The sequence below is a fragment of the Siphateles boraxobius genome, unplaced genomic scaffold, assembly GCF_051911475.1.
Source record: "Siphateles boraxobius isolate OS27281-9 unplaced genomic scaffold, OSU_SipBor_1 30, whole genome shotgun sequence".
NCBI classification, from domain to species: domain Eukaryota; kingdom Metazoa; phylum Chordata; class Actinopteri; order Cypriniformes; family Leuciscidae; genus Siphateles; species Siphateles boraxobius.
Window position 1 is genome coordinate 8,730,802 of NW_027508920.1, and position 16,534 is coordinate 8,747,335.

Here is a 16,534-nt window from a genome sequence, read left to right on the forward strand (position 1 = left end):
CACTGAGGGCGATTTATATCCCGAGGTATTTGAATCAGGGAGCAGACATCCTGTCGAGGCAGGGGCTGAGGCCCGGGGAGTGGAGACTCCACCCCGAGGTGGTGGAGCTCCTATGGAAACATTTCGGTCGTGCCGAGGTAGACCTATTTGCATCCAGGGAAACATCACACTGCCAACTGTGGTTTTCCCTAAGTCCTCCAGCCCCTCTGGGGTTGGACGCGATGGTACGGGAGTGGCCGAGGTCACGCCTGTACGCATTTCCCCCGATTGCTCTGCTCCCAGGAGTTCTGGAGAGGGTTCGCCGGGACGGGGTCAGTCTACTGTTGGTAGCCCCATACTGGCCGACCCGAGTTTGGTTTGCGGACCTAATTTCTCTCCTCGACGGCTCTCCTCTGGAGATTCCAAAGAGGAGGGACCTTCTCTCTCAGGCGAGCGGGTCGATACTTCACCCCCGCCCAGATCTATGGAGGTTGTGGGCTTGGCCTCTGAGGGGGCCCAGCTCATAGAATCTGGTCTCTCGACTGAGGTCGTGGAGACCATCCTCCACTCCAGAGCTCCGGCCACTAGGAAATTATATGCCTTGAGGTGGAAAATGTTCACCTCTTGGTGTGGAGAACACCAGCTGGACCCAGTTAACTGCCCGGTGGGTGCAGTGCTGGAATTCCTTCAGGAGCGTTTCTCCACAGGGTTATCCCGCTCCACACTGAAGGTGTATGTGGCGGCCTTATCTGCTTACCACGTCCCTTTGAGTGGTGCTTCTCTCGGGAGACACCCACTTGTAACCCATTTCCTTCGTGGCATTCTGAGGCTGAGGCCAGCAGTTCACACAAGGGTGCCGACCTGGGACCTGGCGGTTGTTCTAGAAGGTCTCTCTCTAGCACCGTTCGAGCCCATTGAAGAAGTTTCGGAGAAATTACTCAATCTTAAAACTATCTTTCTTCTGGCTATATCTTCATTAAAAAGAATAGGAGATATCCAAGCTCTGTCGGTCTCTCCCTCGTGCTTAGAATTTGCACCAGGCATGGTGAAGGCTTTCCTCCTCTCTAGGCCGGGATCCGTTCCCAAGGTACCAACCAATGTGGTCAGGCCTATTGTACTGCAGGCTATCTGTCCTCCTCCATTTCTGACGTCGGACCAAGAGAAACTAAATCTGCTTTGCCCTGTTAGGGCCCTAGATGCGTACGTCCATAGAGCTGCCCTGTGGAGAAAGAGTGAACAGCTATTCGTTTGCTTTGGACCCCCTAAGAAGGAGCTGTCCAGTGTCTAAGCAGAGGTTGAGCAAGTGGGTGGTCGAGGCCATCTCACTTGCCTATGAGTCTGCCGGTCAGCCTTCTCCTTTGGCTGTCCGGGCTCATTCAACCAGGAGTATGGCTGCCTCTAAGGCTATCCTGTCAGGAGTATCAATCCAGGATGTTTGTGATGCTGCAGGCTGGTCCTCACCGCACACATTCGTGAAGTTTTGTCATCTCGACTTCAGCTCCACTCCAGGGCGCAGGTGCTTTCGTCCAAATGTGCGCTCTGACTTCACACGACGACATGTCACATGACGGACACTTGCTCGTATGGCGACATTGGTATTAGCGTTCCCAAAGCGTTGTCACGCAGCTCGAGTTCCCTGATAGGGAACGTCTCTGGTTACATATGTAACCCTAGTTCCCTGAAGGGAACGAGACGCTGCCTGTCTATGCCATACTCCCAGCATGCCCGTGAGCACTTGCTTCAGTCTTATCAGAAGCTGACGCGCTTGTGTTTTGGGGTGCTTATATAGTTTCCATGTCGATGACGTCACCCGCCTATGACGTTCCGTCTCTCCATTGGACTGATTTCATACGTGCTTCATGACGCACTCACGCAGGGGCGTTCCCAAAGCGTTGTCACGCAGCGTCTCGTTCCCTTCAGGGAACTAGGGTTACATACGTAACTAGAGACGTACACAATATAATGTTTTTTTATTTTTTTATTTCATCTATGTTGATTATATGAAAAGGGAACCGCATAAGATGAGTCAGATATGATCATAAGATGCCCAATATATCGGAAAACATTTGGAATGGCTCAGACATGATTTTGACCACTTATCAAGTTTTGTTTTGTAGAAAGCCTTTCATTAAAATGAATTTCGTTTAGTATAAATTGTATCTTCATTTTTATCAATGTTTTATCAACAAATTCCTGGAATAATAAATAAGAAGCACAAATAGTAGATATACAGGACACGGATGCGCGGGCGCGTGAACTGGAGCGCGTCTTATTTATCAACGAAACTCAGCGTATAAGTTACTTGCCTCACATACATGATAAGTATATCTATAGAAAGCTTGAAATGTGTACCTTTAAACAAAATAATTAAAAACGAGCAGAAATGGGCTGCTCTCTGCTTATGTATAGGTTAATTCGTATGAATAGGTGCGTTCACTACTGCGAAGATGGCGAGTCAGTATCATCAAATTTATCTTTGCAGTCGACACTTACAGAACACTAGTTATTAATAAACAATTAAAATGTTCAATGCATAATCATTACTTTTGCCGGGGTTTTTTTTGGCAAGCTTATGCGTGCGTTGAGATGCAGAATAGGCAATATATTATGAAAATGCTCACTATGGTTTAGCATTCTCTCCCATATAGTATACATAACTTCCAACCCAACTTCAGTCGTGCAGGGGCAGGGGCAGCCCTACTTATTTCACATGTGTTCTAACCAGTACATCACTGCGGCGTTCTGAGCAAGCGGCGCTTAATCTTCATAAAGCTTCGAACAGGAAAAGGACAACTGGCTTCTGGTTCAAACCCGCTATGAATCATGGGTAAATTCGCTAACCAGGAAAAAGGTGGATATATAGGGAATTTAATAATTAATCATGAATGATTAATATATTGCACATTACAGTTAAATAATCGAAGCTGAAAATAGATCGATTGTATATATGAATGATCACCATAATGGGTTATGGTTCGTCATTAATATATCAATAGTCTTATTACAGATCGATTATATGAGATAACCTTAAATGGAATTAATTTAGTTATCGAACAATCTGTTTGTCAAGCAAACGGCCTTAAGATTAACTTATCAACTTCCCAACAAAAGTTATCACTTCTTATAAACTCCAAGAAACATTAATTTTCTGCCGTGAACATTAATTTTCCTGTGTTTATAAAATTAAACTACTCAACGTAGTAAATAATAAAGCTTTTTTTGTAGCTAAAGGATCGAACATTTCATTGACTTTGCAATACGAGCATTTAAACAGAAGCAATCATGAATATAATGGCTTTAATACATGCAAAACATTTAATACATTGAACTACGATTCACATAGAGTAAATATGTATATACAATCGGAACAGACAAAACGAAAAACATTACAAACACGAATTTACAATAGGATAAGAGAGGGAGAGAGAACGAGAGAGATTGAAATAGAGAGAGAGAGGAGAGCGAGGGAGAGAGAGAGTAAGAGGATGAGAAAGTGAAACTAACGGTCAGGATGAGAGAGATCACCGGGGTGATCGCAGCATTGCAAAAATCACAGACAACGTAGCCCTTAGAGAGACAACAAGAAATCACATCAATCAAATCAAATCAATAACCTATACTTGCGTATGGTTCTCTTTGTGTTGCTGAGGAACGCAGAGTCGTGTGCGTGTTTGTCCTTCAGCGCTATAAGCTTGTTCTCTCGTGTCTTCCGGGGCGAGCAGACTCGCGGGAAGTTTTAAAGGTTACCCGAACGTGAAGTTACCAAGGAAATAATTCAGAGTTCATCTCCCTCGTGGAAGGAGAGGCGAATATGAAAATAAAACTTAGTAAAGAAAGGAAAAGAAAGATCGGGAGTGACGCGGAGGTGCGCGTCCGAGACGGTGGCCGAAGCCTGTCCGAAGCTGGTGTTTCCCGAATTTTGGCCGAAGAGAAGAGGGATGAGAAACGGGCGAGTTCCTCTTTTGAGGGAATCCCATCCCCGCCCCTTTTTGCGGGGAGGGCAAATCATCTTGGAGCATTTTGAACAGGAGAAGTTCTTCTTTGTTTCGTCAGGAGAACTTATTTGCATAGTTTATGATGGTATAAAATTTCGTCATTTCTAACTAGACAGGCTGTACACATAGAATAATACATTTTACTGTAATTTTCCATGTATGACTAGTTCAGTCAAAGCACGACGATCATGAGGCTACCAAACATGAAATATGAAAGTAGAAGAAAACCAAAGTGACATTCATATGCAGAATTACAAGCATTTTAAAGTTTGATTAACAAACAATAAAATTGTCAGTAGTTCCCGTTTGGCATGGGAAGACATCGACGCACAAAAGGAATACATTTAAAAATATTTACAGGCACTTTTTCTCTGAAAAATGCCATGGCTGGTCTTTGTGTGTTCAATGTGTATGTGTGTGTGAGTGTCAGCGCTGAAAAGTTCATCAGCGCTTTACGAGTGGTGGACAGGTTACACAGTGTTGCCTTGTTATAAAGTCACGCGGCGCTTCGGGAGACTTCAGCCAACGTGGCACTAGGGAGTTAACCCTAAGGCGGTCAAACAGAAGCTCTTGTCTTCTCTTCTGACAAAAGGGCTGTGTTTGAAAGTCATGATTCGCTAATTCAGAACATCTGGCCGGATAAACTGTCATTATCCTTACAGTCCCCCTTTTCGTCGGATGAAGTCCCTGTGTGGACATCATTGGATGACAATAATCACGATGGGCAGATGACAGGTGAATCATGATGGTTATGTAGCAGGTGGACCAGGATGGTAGGATAGCAGGTGGATCATAAAGTTGAGGATTCAGCTCGATGAGGTTCGGCATAGTCTCTGACTTGGCACCCCCTTTCCGGGGATTCTGTCTGAGACCTTCAGGCACGGCTTTCGTGAGCTCGGCTTTGTCACATCTGGTTGAGTCTTCTGTACAGAATGAATGCCACGCATTGTGTCAGAGTGTGGCTGATTACCTGTAGAGATGCACAGCACAATGTCGGCTGAGGTCCAGGCTAGGACTGCAGATGAAGTGTTCAGAACGGGCAGTCGAGACAGTGCTTGGATGGCTGTGTTGACCAGAGCAATGTCAATGAATTGGGACCCCCTTTCCTCGATCCAGAGTTCCAGTTCTGGATCTAAGGTGAAGTTGTAGTTCTTGAAGGATGGGAGTTCCAGTGCTGTCTGGTATTCTTTGCTCGGAAGATGGTAGAATGCCAGATCATTCAGGTGGAATATGGCACCTTTCAGGGGTTGCATCCACGTTCTCTGTTTGAGCATGTTGACACGGCTGGTTGTGTCATGCTGGTCGTAAGTGAGAGTAGCTGTACGCACAGGTGTGTTAACGAGCCACCTACAATCTCTGCTTGCGTCTCTGTGACTTTTGCTCAAGGCTTAGCTTTGGCAGGGCAGCGTGTGTCGCTGACCAGGGGTTGCAACCCGCAGGTTCCTTCAGTGTTGTCTCTGAGGAAGGGTTTGCTAGGGCAGAGATAGTGAATGTCTTTGGTGAGGTACACATGTGCAGGTTTGGGGCCAGGTGCAGCTTTGTGTCGCTGTCGTGGTAGGCCACCACATCTGGAATGTGTGCCTTGATGTGTGTATTGCTTTTCAAAAACCTGACATTGGCAATGTCTTTAAGTCTGTAGACTTGGTTTGACTCGCTGATGGATTGGTTCAAGAGCACATCCACTTCCCTCTGCTCGTGATCAACGTAGAGTGGGATGGCGCTACCCAGGGAGTAGGCCAGGTGTATTTGTAAGAGGATCAGTTGGCCTGGTGATGGCGGAAACCAACATAGTTAGCACAAGGCTTAAGGGTTTCAAGTACGGTGGGATTCTACCCGTGGCTGGGCTGTCTTTTGAGGAGTTAACCTCCCAAAGCATGTCTGTTATCAGGGCTGTAACCAGCTGAGTTTGGGCAAAGTCATTCTGGAAGACAGTAAACAGCGGTTTCATGCAGTTCATGGTCTGATTCAGCAGGACGCTGTGAATGTTGAGAATGACCATGTTCTTCTCAATGTCTTGCCATTGATTTGGAAAGATGCACTCTGCGTGGGGGGTTGCTCTTTTAGCTGTGAAATTTCAGTCTGGATTTCAACCACATGTCGTTTCGCCGTGGCTATGTTTGCTGTTGTAAAGACTCTGGGGCGGATCTAATCCGTGGGGAATTTGCATATCATAATTAATAATTGGTAATTAATAATTATTCATACATGTTTGGATTAGATCAGTCTTACATGTTAATAAAACTCCCGATAAGGGATGATATGTAATTTTACCTGCATGCATGCTTGTGTATCCTTGCACTTAACCACAAGTTGATTGCAATTACCTGCACGGACCACGTTTTACAAAACAGGCTAAATTAATTAGCTCAATTGTCAGACTAATATCTGTGGGAATCCACAATATCATCTTACTTTATAGGATTTCAGGAAAAGCAATTCTGTGGCCACAAGAATTGGGTTTCCTGCCCTATAAACACATACTCTTTAAAGTATCTTTAATTTGTAAGCTTGTTGCTATAAGATCTTTTGGCACTTAAGGGACTTAAATGAGCAAAAAGGCAGTACATCAATCAGATGAATATAATGAATTTAATAAGGCAGAACTACTTATGTATTTACTACGGTTACATGGGATATATGTATTTACAAACATAATAAACAACAATACACGATAAGGCATCGATGAATGAGAAATGCATAGAGTGTGGACAATGGAAACACGTATGAGAGGGGAAGGGACAGAGAGAGAGAGAGAGAGAGAGAGAGAGAGAGCATTGGCAACATTCCCCTGACAGTCCCCTGCCTGTGACAACACGAAAACATCATCTTAATGCTTCTTAGAAGCTCTATAAAGAGATATACTTAAGTTTCTGGGTCTCTCTGTGTCGCGGCATTCCTGCGCGTGCGTGAGCGGAGTCCTTTAGGAAGCGTCACTGGGTGCTGCTTGGGGCGCGTTGAACGGAGTTTCCAAGTCTTTGGGGTAACATTACCAAAGGAAAATAGTTCGGCTAAGTTTGTTTCACTTTGAGGAAGTGAGCAGAGTCGACTACGGAAAACAAAACTTTGACTAACAAAGAAAAGAAATAAAGATCTCTACGGGGAAATCACGCGGAGTTAACGTCACATCTTCGCATGGCTGGTGAAGAAGCGTGTGTGCGTCTCTCGCCACGTGGTCACGTGCGCGTGTTTCTCCTTCAAAACGAGCGCGCGCTCGTTTAAAGGTCCCTTGTAGATGGATTTGCTGAAGAGATATGTCACGCGGTGTTCTTTTCAATCGTCGATTGGAATTAAACACGGAGACTTATCTAAGACTGAAAAACACAAACTAAACTAGAAACAAATAAAAGAAAGGCGAAGAGCTCGCCCGGAGGCGAGACCCTACATTTTGACAGTCAAGTAACAGAGAGACGAGCGGAGGGGGGAAGCGTCATTTATCACCTTGGAGAAATCCGGCCTCTTCCTGTTGACTTGGCCAATTAGAGGGTTGGAATTTCACAGGCGGGACTTTGGTTTTTATTGCTCTTTGTCTAAGAGAGAGACATTTGAAACCGACGAAATTAGGGTGTTTAAGAGTAGAATCTTCACAATTCTTATAATACTAATGTGTCACAAGTTTAGCAAAATGTAATGTCAATTAACAAATGGGGAATGAAGATTGGAGTTTATCAAGACCAAACTTGCCACAAATGGATTTGGTTAAACATTAGTTGGCCAAGTTTAAAACATTATCGCATTAGAGTTGTCGAGAAACATAGACCAAACCACAAAAAGGCAACTCATGAAATAGGGAACTTAGATACATTGTTCATACAATTCTCAAGTGGATATATAATAGCATATACTGTATATATATGAATACAGGATTCATTTCTCCTCCTTGGTTAGAATTCAGAGAGGGTGGCAGTTCTGTGAACATTCCTTTGGGTCGTAAACGCCGTTATCTAAGAACACCAGTGATGTTAGTTTTGGTCTCTTTTCACTCCAAAGATGGAAAACATAGTAAACTATATTTTTCATTAACTTCTTACATATATTTGGCTCGAGCAAGTTGAGCGATTTCGTTTAATACCAATCACTCCGTGTTTGTTACGCATACAAGGATATATATAAACTCTTAGACCTTTATAGAAGTCCGCAAGGTTCAACTACATAACTAACAGTCCTAGATAGACAGGATACAGTATAAACTTCAAACATACAGGAATACATCATGTTTACATTTCATAATCACTCATTTCTGGGTTTTAATGTTATAGATGCATATATGTGTGTGTGTGTGTGTGTGTTGTCCATTTGCGCATCTGGCATTCCTTCCTCGCTGGGGGGGGGGGGGGGGGGTTTGGAGATAACGGTCTTCTTGGATGTTGGCTCGCGAACAAATCAGGATCGCGCGAGGATCTCTGTGGGGTCTCATTACGCTGTAAAGGTGTCACAAACTAATCTACCCTCCAGACTGGCTGGCGCTAACGGAAGATTTAGAATTGGAAGAGTCATAGGTTGGGGCTTTAGAAACCCCTGTTAACGTGTGTTTATTGTGTTAAGGAATGCTGACTCCATGATTCTGCGCTCATACCCTGCACTGTGTGGACACTTGGCATGTCGAAACAGAGTTCTGGCGGCAGCTAAGGCTCCGAGCAACGCTCCCAGGAACCGTTTGGAGTGTTAGTTGGTGATTAGGAGTCCTGATGGTGTAACAGTCACTTTCCCAAGTTGGTTGGACATGTGTTCGACCTTGCCCTTGGCGTGCGAGAGGGAGTCCTCTGTCCATCGGGCACTTGCCCAGCCGTATTGGGCTACGGTGCTGTGGTAGTGTGCTCTGTAGGCCTTGTGGGGCTGGATGAGTTAAACATGCGCTTGATGGGTGTAGGTCCTGCAGTCTGTGATCAGGAGTCTCAGTTGTTCTCTCGGTGGCAGCTGTCCTCTGGATGGCTGACAGCACAGCATGGCGAACCACAGCAGCAACCTGGTACAGACAACAGGGAGAGAGAGAAAGAAAGGGAAGGAAAAAGCCAGCGAGGGTTGTCTTTGGTTGGACAAGGCAGTCTTTTTATTTCATGGGTGGCAACTAGGTTTAGCTTGCCTTGGCCCATGTTTTGCCACATCTTGCTGCTGGCATGTCGCTTGCTTCAGTGTATTGTCAGTGGCTCTGGTGCTGTGGTTTGCAGCGCATGACGCATCATGGACGTACATTGGCCGTATCCCCCCTTTGCGCCATTGCATTACACGTCTTTGCGTTGTGGTGTCAGACGGTGCACACATAGAATTTAGCTCTGTGCACGCAGCATGTGCTTGGTGTCATGCAGTGTTCTGAGTAACCGGTTGTCAGTGAGTGTAGACGGCATTCAAGGGTTGGTTGGAAGGGTCTGAGAGGTGGTGAAGCAAAGTGGGTCAACTCCGAGCAGTGCTCAGAGACAGAGTCGATTGTGGGGTCTTTCTTTTCAGAAATAGTCTTTTGCTTGATGTACGCTTTATGGGCTAAGTCTCGTAACTGTTGGGTAGACATGCTACGTGGACAAGCCAAAATTCCCAAATGGGAACTCAAACTGGGAAGCAGATTCCCGAGTAACAGGTTTCTAAAGTTGACATCCTGTTCCATACCTGGTTCGTTGCGTGATCCGAAAAAGGCTTTCCGTAGACGACTGTAGCAGGCCTGTGGGTTTTCATGTCGGCCCTGTTTAAGGTTCATAGTGTTGATAAACCCTTCGTCTGATTCTGGATCAGCAAATTCATGAATCAAAGCTTGTCTTAGCTGTTGGTAATCTGCTTTGACAGTCTCTGGTTGACGGTCTAGAAAACTGCGCACATCACCGCTGGACGTGATTCTTATCAAATTGTCCCAAGCTGTCAAGTTGGCGACAGTTTGCAAGTGAAAGTCAATGTCCTGTGGATTACAGTGAATGTCATCACCTCCTGCAGGGTCTGGATTGAACGTAGGGATGTTTCGAGCTAGCTTGTCAAGCTCTCGGGGAGCCGTGCAGGGTTTGGTGGCATGGGTTCTCTGGAAGGGTCTCCCTTCGCTGCTGACAGGTGTTCTTGGGAGCTGGCTGGTGATGTCTTGAGCCGTGGGCTTACACCCCCCCCTTTGCAGCTCTGGGTTCTTGGCTGAAAGGGTTGGGGTGGCGGACCGGGAGAACCTCTGTGGTGTGTGTTTCTCTGTCCCAGCCACTCTGTAATTTGTAAGAATGTTTCAGTTATTTGTGAACAACAAGTCAAGTTCATCTTGGAGCTCGTCTCTCTGCAGAGTAAGCTCATTGATTTTAGCTCGGGCCGCTTGCAAGTGTTTTTCGCAGGCCCTGGCTTTAATGCCACTTTCTTTGAGTTCAGTCTCTGCTCTCTCTAGGAGGGCGTCACCTTGTTGGAGTTGTGCCTCGAGTTCCACTCTGGCTTCTCTTTCCAACTGTTCTCGGTGGTCTGTGTCGAGGCGAAGATCTTGCAGGGCCTTTTGAAGTCTTTCCGCTTCTTTCTGTAGCGCTGGGTCTGTTGCATCCTCTGTCCCACGCTGGTCGTGGGTCTCGCAGAGTAATTGATCTAGACGGCTCTGCGCGTGGGCCTGGTTCTTCCGGGCCTCCTCCGCTTGAAGCTTAAGCGCTGCTGCTTGCTGCTCCAGGTCGATGTTACTCCGTTCGCTGAGCCTTGCCTGGGCGACGAGGTTGTGTGCGATGCCTCCGATGATTCTGGCCCAGTCTTTGAAGTTGTAGCTCTGGGTTGGATCCAGGGCTATCAGCTTGTCCAGCTCGGTTTCCAGCTGCGTTTGGCTCAGATGCTGCAGATTACTGGCGTCTTTGAGCAGGAAGGGGGTCGTCATTGCTTTCAACAATGTCGAAAGGTTGCCCCAATGGATGGCAGGGCTGGATGAACGGGACATACTGGCTCACTGTAGATGAGAGAAACACAGCACACACACAAAGAGACCAGTGCAAGTTCGTTCCAAGGGTAACGAGCCATACTCATACGCAGAGATGGGCAGTATTTCAATGACAAAATACTCAAAAGTAATTAAATACGTATTTCAAATACATGTAATTTGTATTTTCCTTAACAAAAATAAATCAAATGTAATTTGTAATTAAATAGCCTACTTTGAGGGACTGTCATTTGTATTTAAAATACTTAAAATACTTATTAGGGCTGGGCGATATATCGCATGACATTGTTATGCGCATCTCGTCAGTAAAGCCGGTTCCTTGATTAGTAGTAAATCACCTTCACCTGCTTTCAGATGGAAGATATGATGCAGATATGAGTGTTAAAGTTAATGAGATAATTAAGTGATTAATTTAGTGATGATTGAGCATTATTGAAGACACCTGATGTTAACAAGCAGAATCACTGAAGGAGAAAATCACAAATTGTAAGCCACCGTTATGGCGATCAGTGTTTGCTTTAGTTGGGCTCTTGATCCTTATACTTTCAATTTAAATTTATTTTTCTGCTGTTATTTAATTATAACAGTCAAATGAACAAAGAAAAGTGTGATCTGATAGTGTTGGTTATGTTTTGGCATAATCATGCTGTGATCTGAAAAATAAAACTTATTGAGATAGTTTGGTTTAACTTGATAGCAACAGCTTTGTGATTCTACAGTATATGATTATCAATATTTTTCTTATAATTCAAAATATTTAATAAACATTGTTCTGATCAAAACGCTTTCAAATAAATTTATTTAGAAACACAGACATCAATAATCAGCGTGTGAATCTCAACAATGGTGACAATAATAAAGCATGTTGCAGTGGCTGCCACCAATCACAACTCATTAATGGCCCATCATGCATTGCGGTATGAATAAATTATGATCTGAATTTTCTATGTAATTTACTTTTCCTAATTGAATATTCTGCTCGTCACCATTGTTGAGATGCATTGACTGAATCTTGAAGTCTGTGTGTGCCTGAAAGAAAGATATTTTTTTAAACAACTTTTAAGAAATCCTTTATATTTTATCTAACATTCTGGATATTTATGCAGAATCACAGTTATGCTGTAACCAACAGCATAAATCACAAACATAAAGTTCAAATGATGATTGTCATAATATAACCAACCCCTCAGATCACTTTTTTTCTTTGTTCATCTGGCAGTTATAACTCAGATACAACAGCCAAACAAAATCTAAAGTTAATAATATAAGGGTCAAGAGCCCAACTAAAGTAAACAATGATCGCCATAACGGTGGCTTACAATTTGAGATTTTCTCCTTCAGTGATTCTGCTTTAGGTGTCTTCAATAATGCTCAATCATCACTCAATTAATCACTTTATTATCTCATTAGCTTTTAGAGTGGGACCATATGTGTTCTGAGCAGTGCTGGTTTAACACTTTTTGCTGTGTACTCAGATTTCAGCAACACACTCACATAAAAAATACAAATTACATATTTTGTATTTTGTATTTGAAATACGTATTTAAAGTTGCAGTAGGTAGAAATTGTAAACAAATATTTCTAACATATTTATTAAAACTGTCATTATATCCTGACAGTAGAACATGAGACAGATAATCAGTGATAAAATCAAGCTCCTTTGGCTCCTCCCAGTGGTCCTATTGCCATTTGCAGAAATACACCGCTCCCGGTCAGAATAAACCAATCAGAGCCAGGAGGAATGTCTTAGCAGTGTCAATCACTCTCGTGTACGCGCTGATCACACCCCTCTCTTGAACAGCGCGAGCGCGTACAGCGCGTGCACTCAAGATTGCCGGTGTGTGCAGCTGTTCTAATGGAGGGCAAACCACCAAAATTGCCAATTGCTCGACTGGTTCCTGCTCATCCAACAAAGATAAGTAAACGGAAAAAAAATGATGACGTTAAACAAGCGAAAAAGAAGGAAGTAGACAGAGCGCGAAATAAAATGAGGGTAAACATCGGAGTGGCTTTTCCTAGGTGGAGGGAGCTACGTGTTTTTAAAAAACTACAAACAGATGCAGAGTTAGCAACTTTTCTGCTTGAAAAGTAAGTATTTCTGATTTATTTGTTTCATTTTATAAGAACTACACAACTTATTGTTAGATGATTTGAAAACAGGCCTGACAAATTATGTATGGCATGGTTGCTTGTAGATATCACGGTGAAGCTTTGCCTATAACATCAACACCAAACAAACATCAGATGACCACGCATCCTATCCCTGCCCTTTCAAGTATTATTGGCGACTCATCCTCAGATAGGTAAGAAAATTATTGTGAAAGCCTATATTACTAAGTTCACTGTGTTGGTTTAGCCTCAGCAGTATTCATGGTGTGTTATTGTGTGTGTGGTCTGACGGATTATGATGTATGATTCATTGTACAAACATAAGGACAATTGATATTTATAATCAAATTGATATAGACATAGCATATAAAGTAAACTTCGATGTCTGATAAATGTGTGAACAATCTGATTATGTTTTGACCTCCATTATTTGATTTTCTACAGAGATGATGACTTTGAGGAAGGTCTGGGCTGCAGTGAATTTGTGGAGACTCCTATTCAGGTTTTAGAAACAAGGTAAGTCATAAAAAAATTATTATTTATGTCAGAATGAATTCTGGCTTGAAACAAATCAATTGTAGCTCTGATATGTTAATCTTGGTTGTACAGCAATATGAAAGGATTGATTGTCACGATACAAAAGGGGAGAGAGAACTCAAATGCAGCATAAGGATTTATTTAACAAAAGAAAACTAAACACAAAGCAAAAACCCACAAGGGGGAAAAAACATAATCGAAGAAACATGAACAAAAACTGAATACGCAGAACAAACACTGACTAAAAACACGCAGACCAAACCAGGAAACGTCTGACAATGAACCGACAAAGACTGCAAACAAGAGGAGACTTAAAAAGGGAACAAATCAAGAGGGGACAGGTGGAACAACTCAAACACTAATCAGATAACGAGGGGGAGGGATCAACAATCAAAACAGCACATGGCACAACATAACAAACACCCATGTGCAACACAAGACAGGACAGGCATGTGACATTGATGTTATGGTTTTTACGTTGTTTATTTATTATATTTATTAAATGCAACAGATTTAAATTGACATATCAAATTATAGTAGTGGTAATCATGAAGCAAAGTTTGTGAGATCTATTTATTTTAGGTATATGTTTCTTTAGTATTGGCTCTGCAGTCAGGGTAAAAAAATATATCTGGCACGATATAAGTAATGTTTTTTAGAAATAACACTGAACTTTTCTGAGACAATTCAGACAGAGAAAACTACTTTGTGTTATGTGTGTCAGCAAACATTCAGTATTATAATTTGTTATTCGTACATGTTCTGGTTAGTATGTCATCGCTGGACATTCATGATGAAATTGATGAAAGTGACTTCAATCACATTCAAAACTCAGTGTAAGTTGTAATACTTTTTTACATATTTAATCGGATATTAGACGTGTTGAGTGTCATTGACTAATATTTTAAGCTATCTACATAGTATTGACTGGGCTGAGGACAGGACATGGACTCCACATGAGGACACAAGAGATGTTTCAACATCAGAGGAAGAGGAAACCATAGAGGAGGACAGTGACTATGATGAAAGTGATGATGATGATTACAACCCACCTTTATGTGTTCGGTAAGTTCCTAACTAATGTTTGTCTTTAATAAAAATTATTTTCTTTTACTATTGTTTTTTTTTTATTCCATCAGGACTTGTGGTGCCATTCAACAACAAATATGTCTGGATGCTCTTCAAGCCATCAGCATGGAGGACACTGTGCATGACACTCTAGACCCAGAGCCAATAGAATCCAAACCAGTGCCCGAAATAGTTAAAGTCCAGAGTGAGGATGACATCATTGATCATCCTGCAGCCATCACTTATCATGTCTGTTTGAAACAACTTGCAGAGTATCTGTTGCTGCCAATTCCAACGTGTGCAGTGAAAGACCCAACAACATTGGAGGAATGTGGGGCCCCTGGACCATTCCAGATCCAGACCAAGTCCAGAGGAACAGCTGTCATCATGCAATGGGTATGTTAATTTTTGTGTTTAGTCCGTTGTAACTTAATTATGGTTAAAGTTAAAATTAAAATGTAATGTTAAATGTGTTTATAAATATGTTTGCCAGATCTGTCCAAACAATCATTGTGTGTGGCAATGGAACTCACAGCCTACTTTCAAGTACGGGATGCAAGCTGGGGACTCCCTTTTGGCATCAAATATATTACTGTCTGGCAACAACTATGGCAAAGTTGCATTGCTCTTCAAGTTTATGAATATGGGAATAGTGGAGCGGTCAACCTTTTTCAAAATACAGGACACATACTGTGTTGATACCATCAAAGAATTTTGGGACACCCACAGAGCAGAAGTAGTTTCCAGGCTACAATCAAAAGACAATGTTGTAGTACTTGGTGAGTATAATTATAGCAACCTTGGCAATGATCTCATGCATATCTGATGACACAGTTGTCCCCAGGTTTGACAAGATTTTTTTTTGTCTTGTGCATCTGTTAATTTTTATAGGTGATGGTCGTATGGACAGTCCAGGGTTTTGTGCTCAGTACTGCACCTACACCATCATGGAGAATGACACAAAAGAAATTTTATCAATAGTCAACATTGACAAGCGAGAGACGCAGAGGAATTCTGTGATTATGGAGAGGGAAGGAGTTTTGACCAGCTCTACCATGAGGTTAAACTTTCAGAAGTTTGCACAGATGCACATTCACAGATATCTGCTCTCCTCAGTAAGTCCAATACAGTCCTTCTAATATTAGTAATAAATGTTAGCTTGAGCTCTAAGGATTTAATGTGACACTGAAACAGTTTATCTAATTACATTTCTGTTGTACTCTTATTCAAAAGACCCAGTTAAAGGGAAATACAAGGATAGCGGAGTACTGCACACTCTAGACATGTGGCATGGTTCCAAAAACTTGGGCAAGAAGATACATGCAGTCAGTTTTTTAGATAAAAACATTATTTCACTATTGTCTAACTTGTATATTTTTAATCAATATTTTTATTTCTAATTCCCTTTTTTATTTTTTATTTTTTTTAGGCAGGGCAGCAAAGGGGTTAGTAGTTATACGATTCACCTTATGTCAAAATGATTTATGACCCTATGATTGACAGGTGGGCGGGGCTAACCTTTGACCTTCCGGAGGGTGTTCCGGAGGTCCTTTGATGTAGGGGATTAACCTTTGATCTTCCGGAGGGGTTGTTCCGGAGGTCGCTTAATTTAGGGATTAACCTTTGACCTATCGATCGATCAAGTTGACAGTACATTCCGGAGGATGTTCCGGAGGTCCTTTAATGTAGGGATTAACCTTTGACCTATCGATCGATCAAGTTGACAGTTGTCTTTACCCTATTGACCTTTGTATGATATATGAAGTTGCCAGTTGTCTTTGCCAGTTGTCTTTGCCCCATTGATTTTGACCTATTGACCCCGGGGGAAATAACTTCTTGGTGTGGGAAATCCCCTCCGTGTCGGGGTGAGAAAATTATTTTTCTAATGTCGCATATAGATTAAAATAGATTAGAATTACAAAAGTAAAATCATCTTACCGTTTCACTATGGTGAAGAATTGGATTAAAGTTGACAGTCTCC

General features: G+C 42.7%; 1 protein-coding gene and 1 long non-coding RNA gene across 2 annotated transcripts; both read left to right on the forward strand.

Annotated features, from left to right (window-relative positions):
* The first annotated feature begins 13,012 nt into the window (after positions 1 to 13,012).
* On the forward strand, positions 13,013 to 14,554 carry LOC143757148 (uncharacterized). Its single transcript, XM_077248098.1, has 3 exons — positions 13,013 to 13,142; positions 13,393 to 13,464; positions 14,407 to 14,554. Exons 1-3 carry the CDS (start codon positions 13,021 to 13,023, stop codon positions 14,552 to 14,554), a joined length of 342 nt encoding a protein of 113 aa, XP_077104213.1. The 5' UTR covers positions 13,013 to 13,020.
* A 355-nt stretch (positions 14,555 to 14,909) lies between these two features.
* On the forward strand, positions 14,910 to 15,577 carry LOC143757426 (uncharacterized). The gene is made up of 3 exons (XR_013210522.1): positions 14,910 to 14,949; positions 15,047 to 15,332; positions 15,445 to 15,577. It is a non-coding gene; the product is annotated as an uncharacterized LOC143757426 (long non-coding RNA).
* Positions 15,578 to 16,534: the final 957 nt, after the last annotated feature.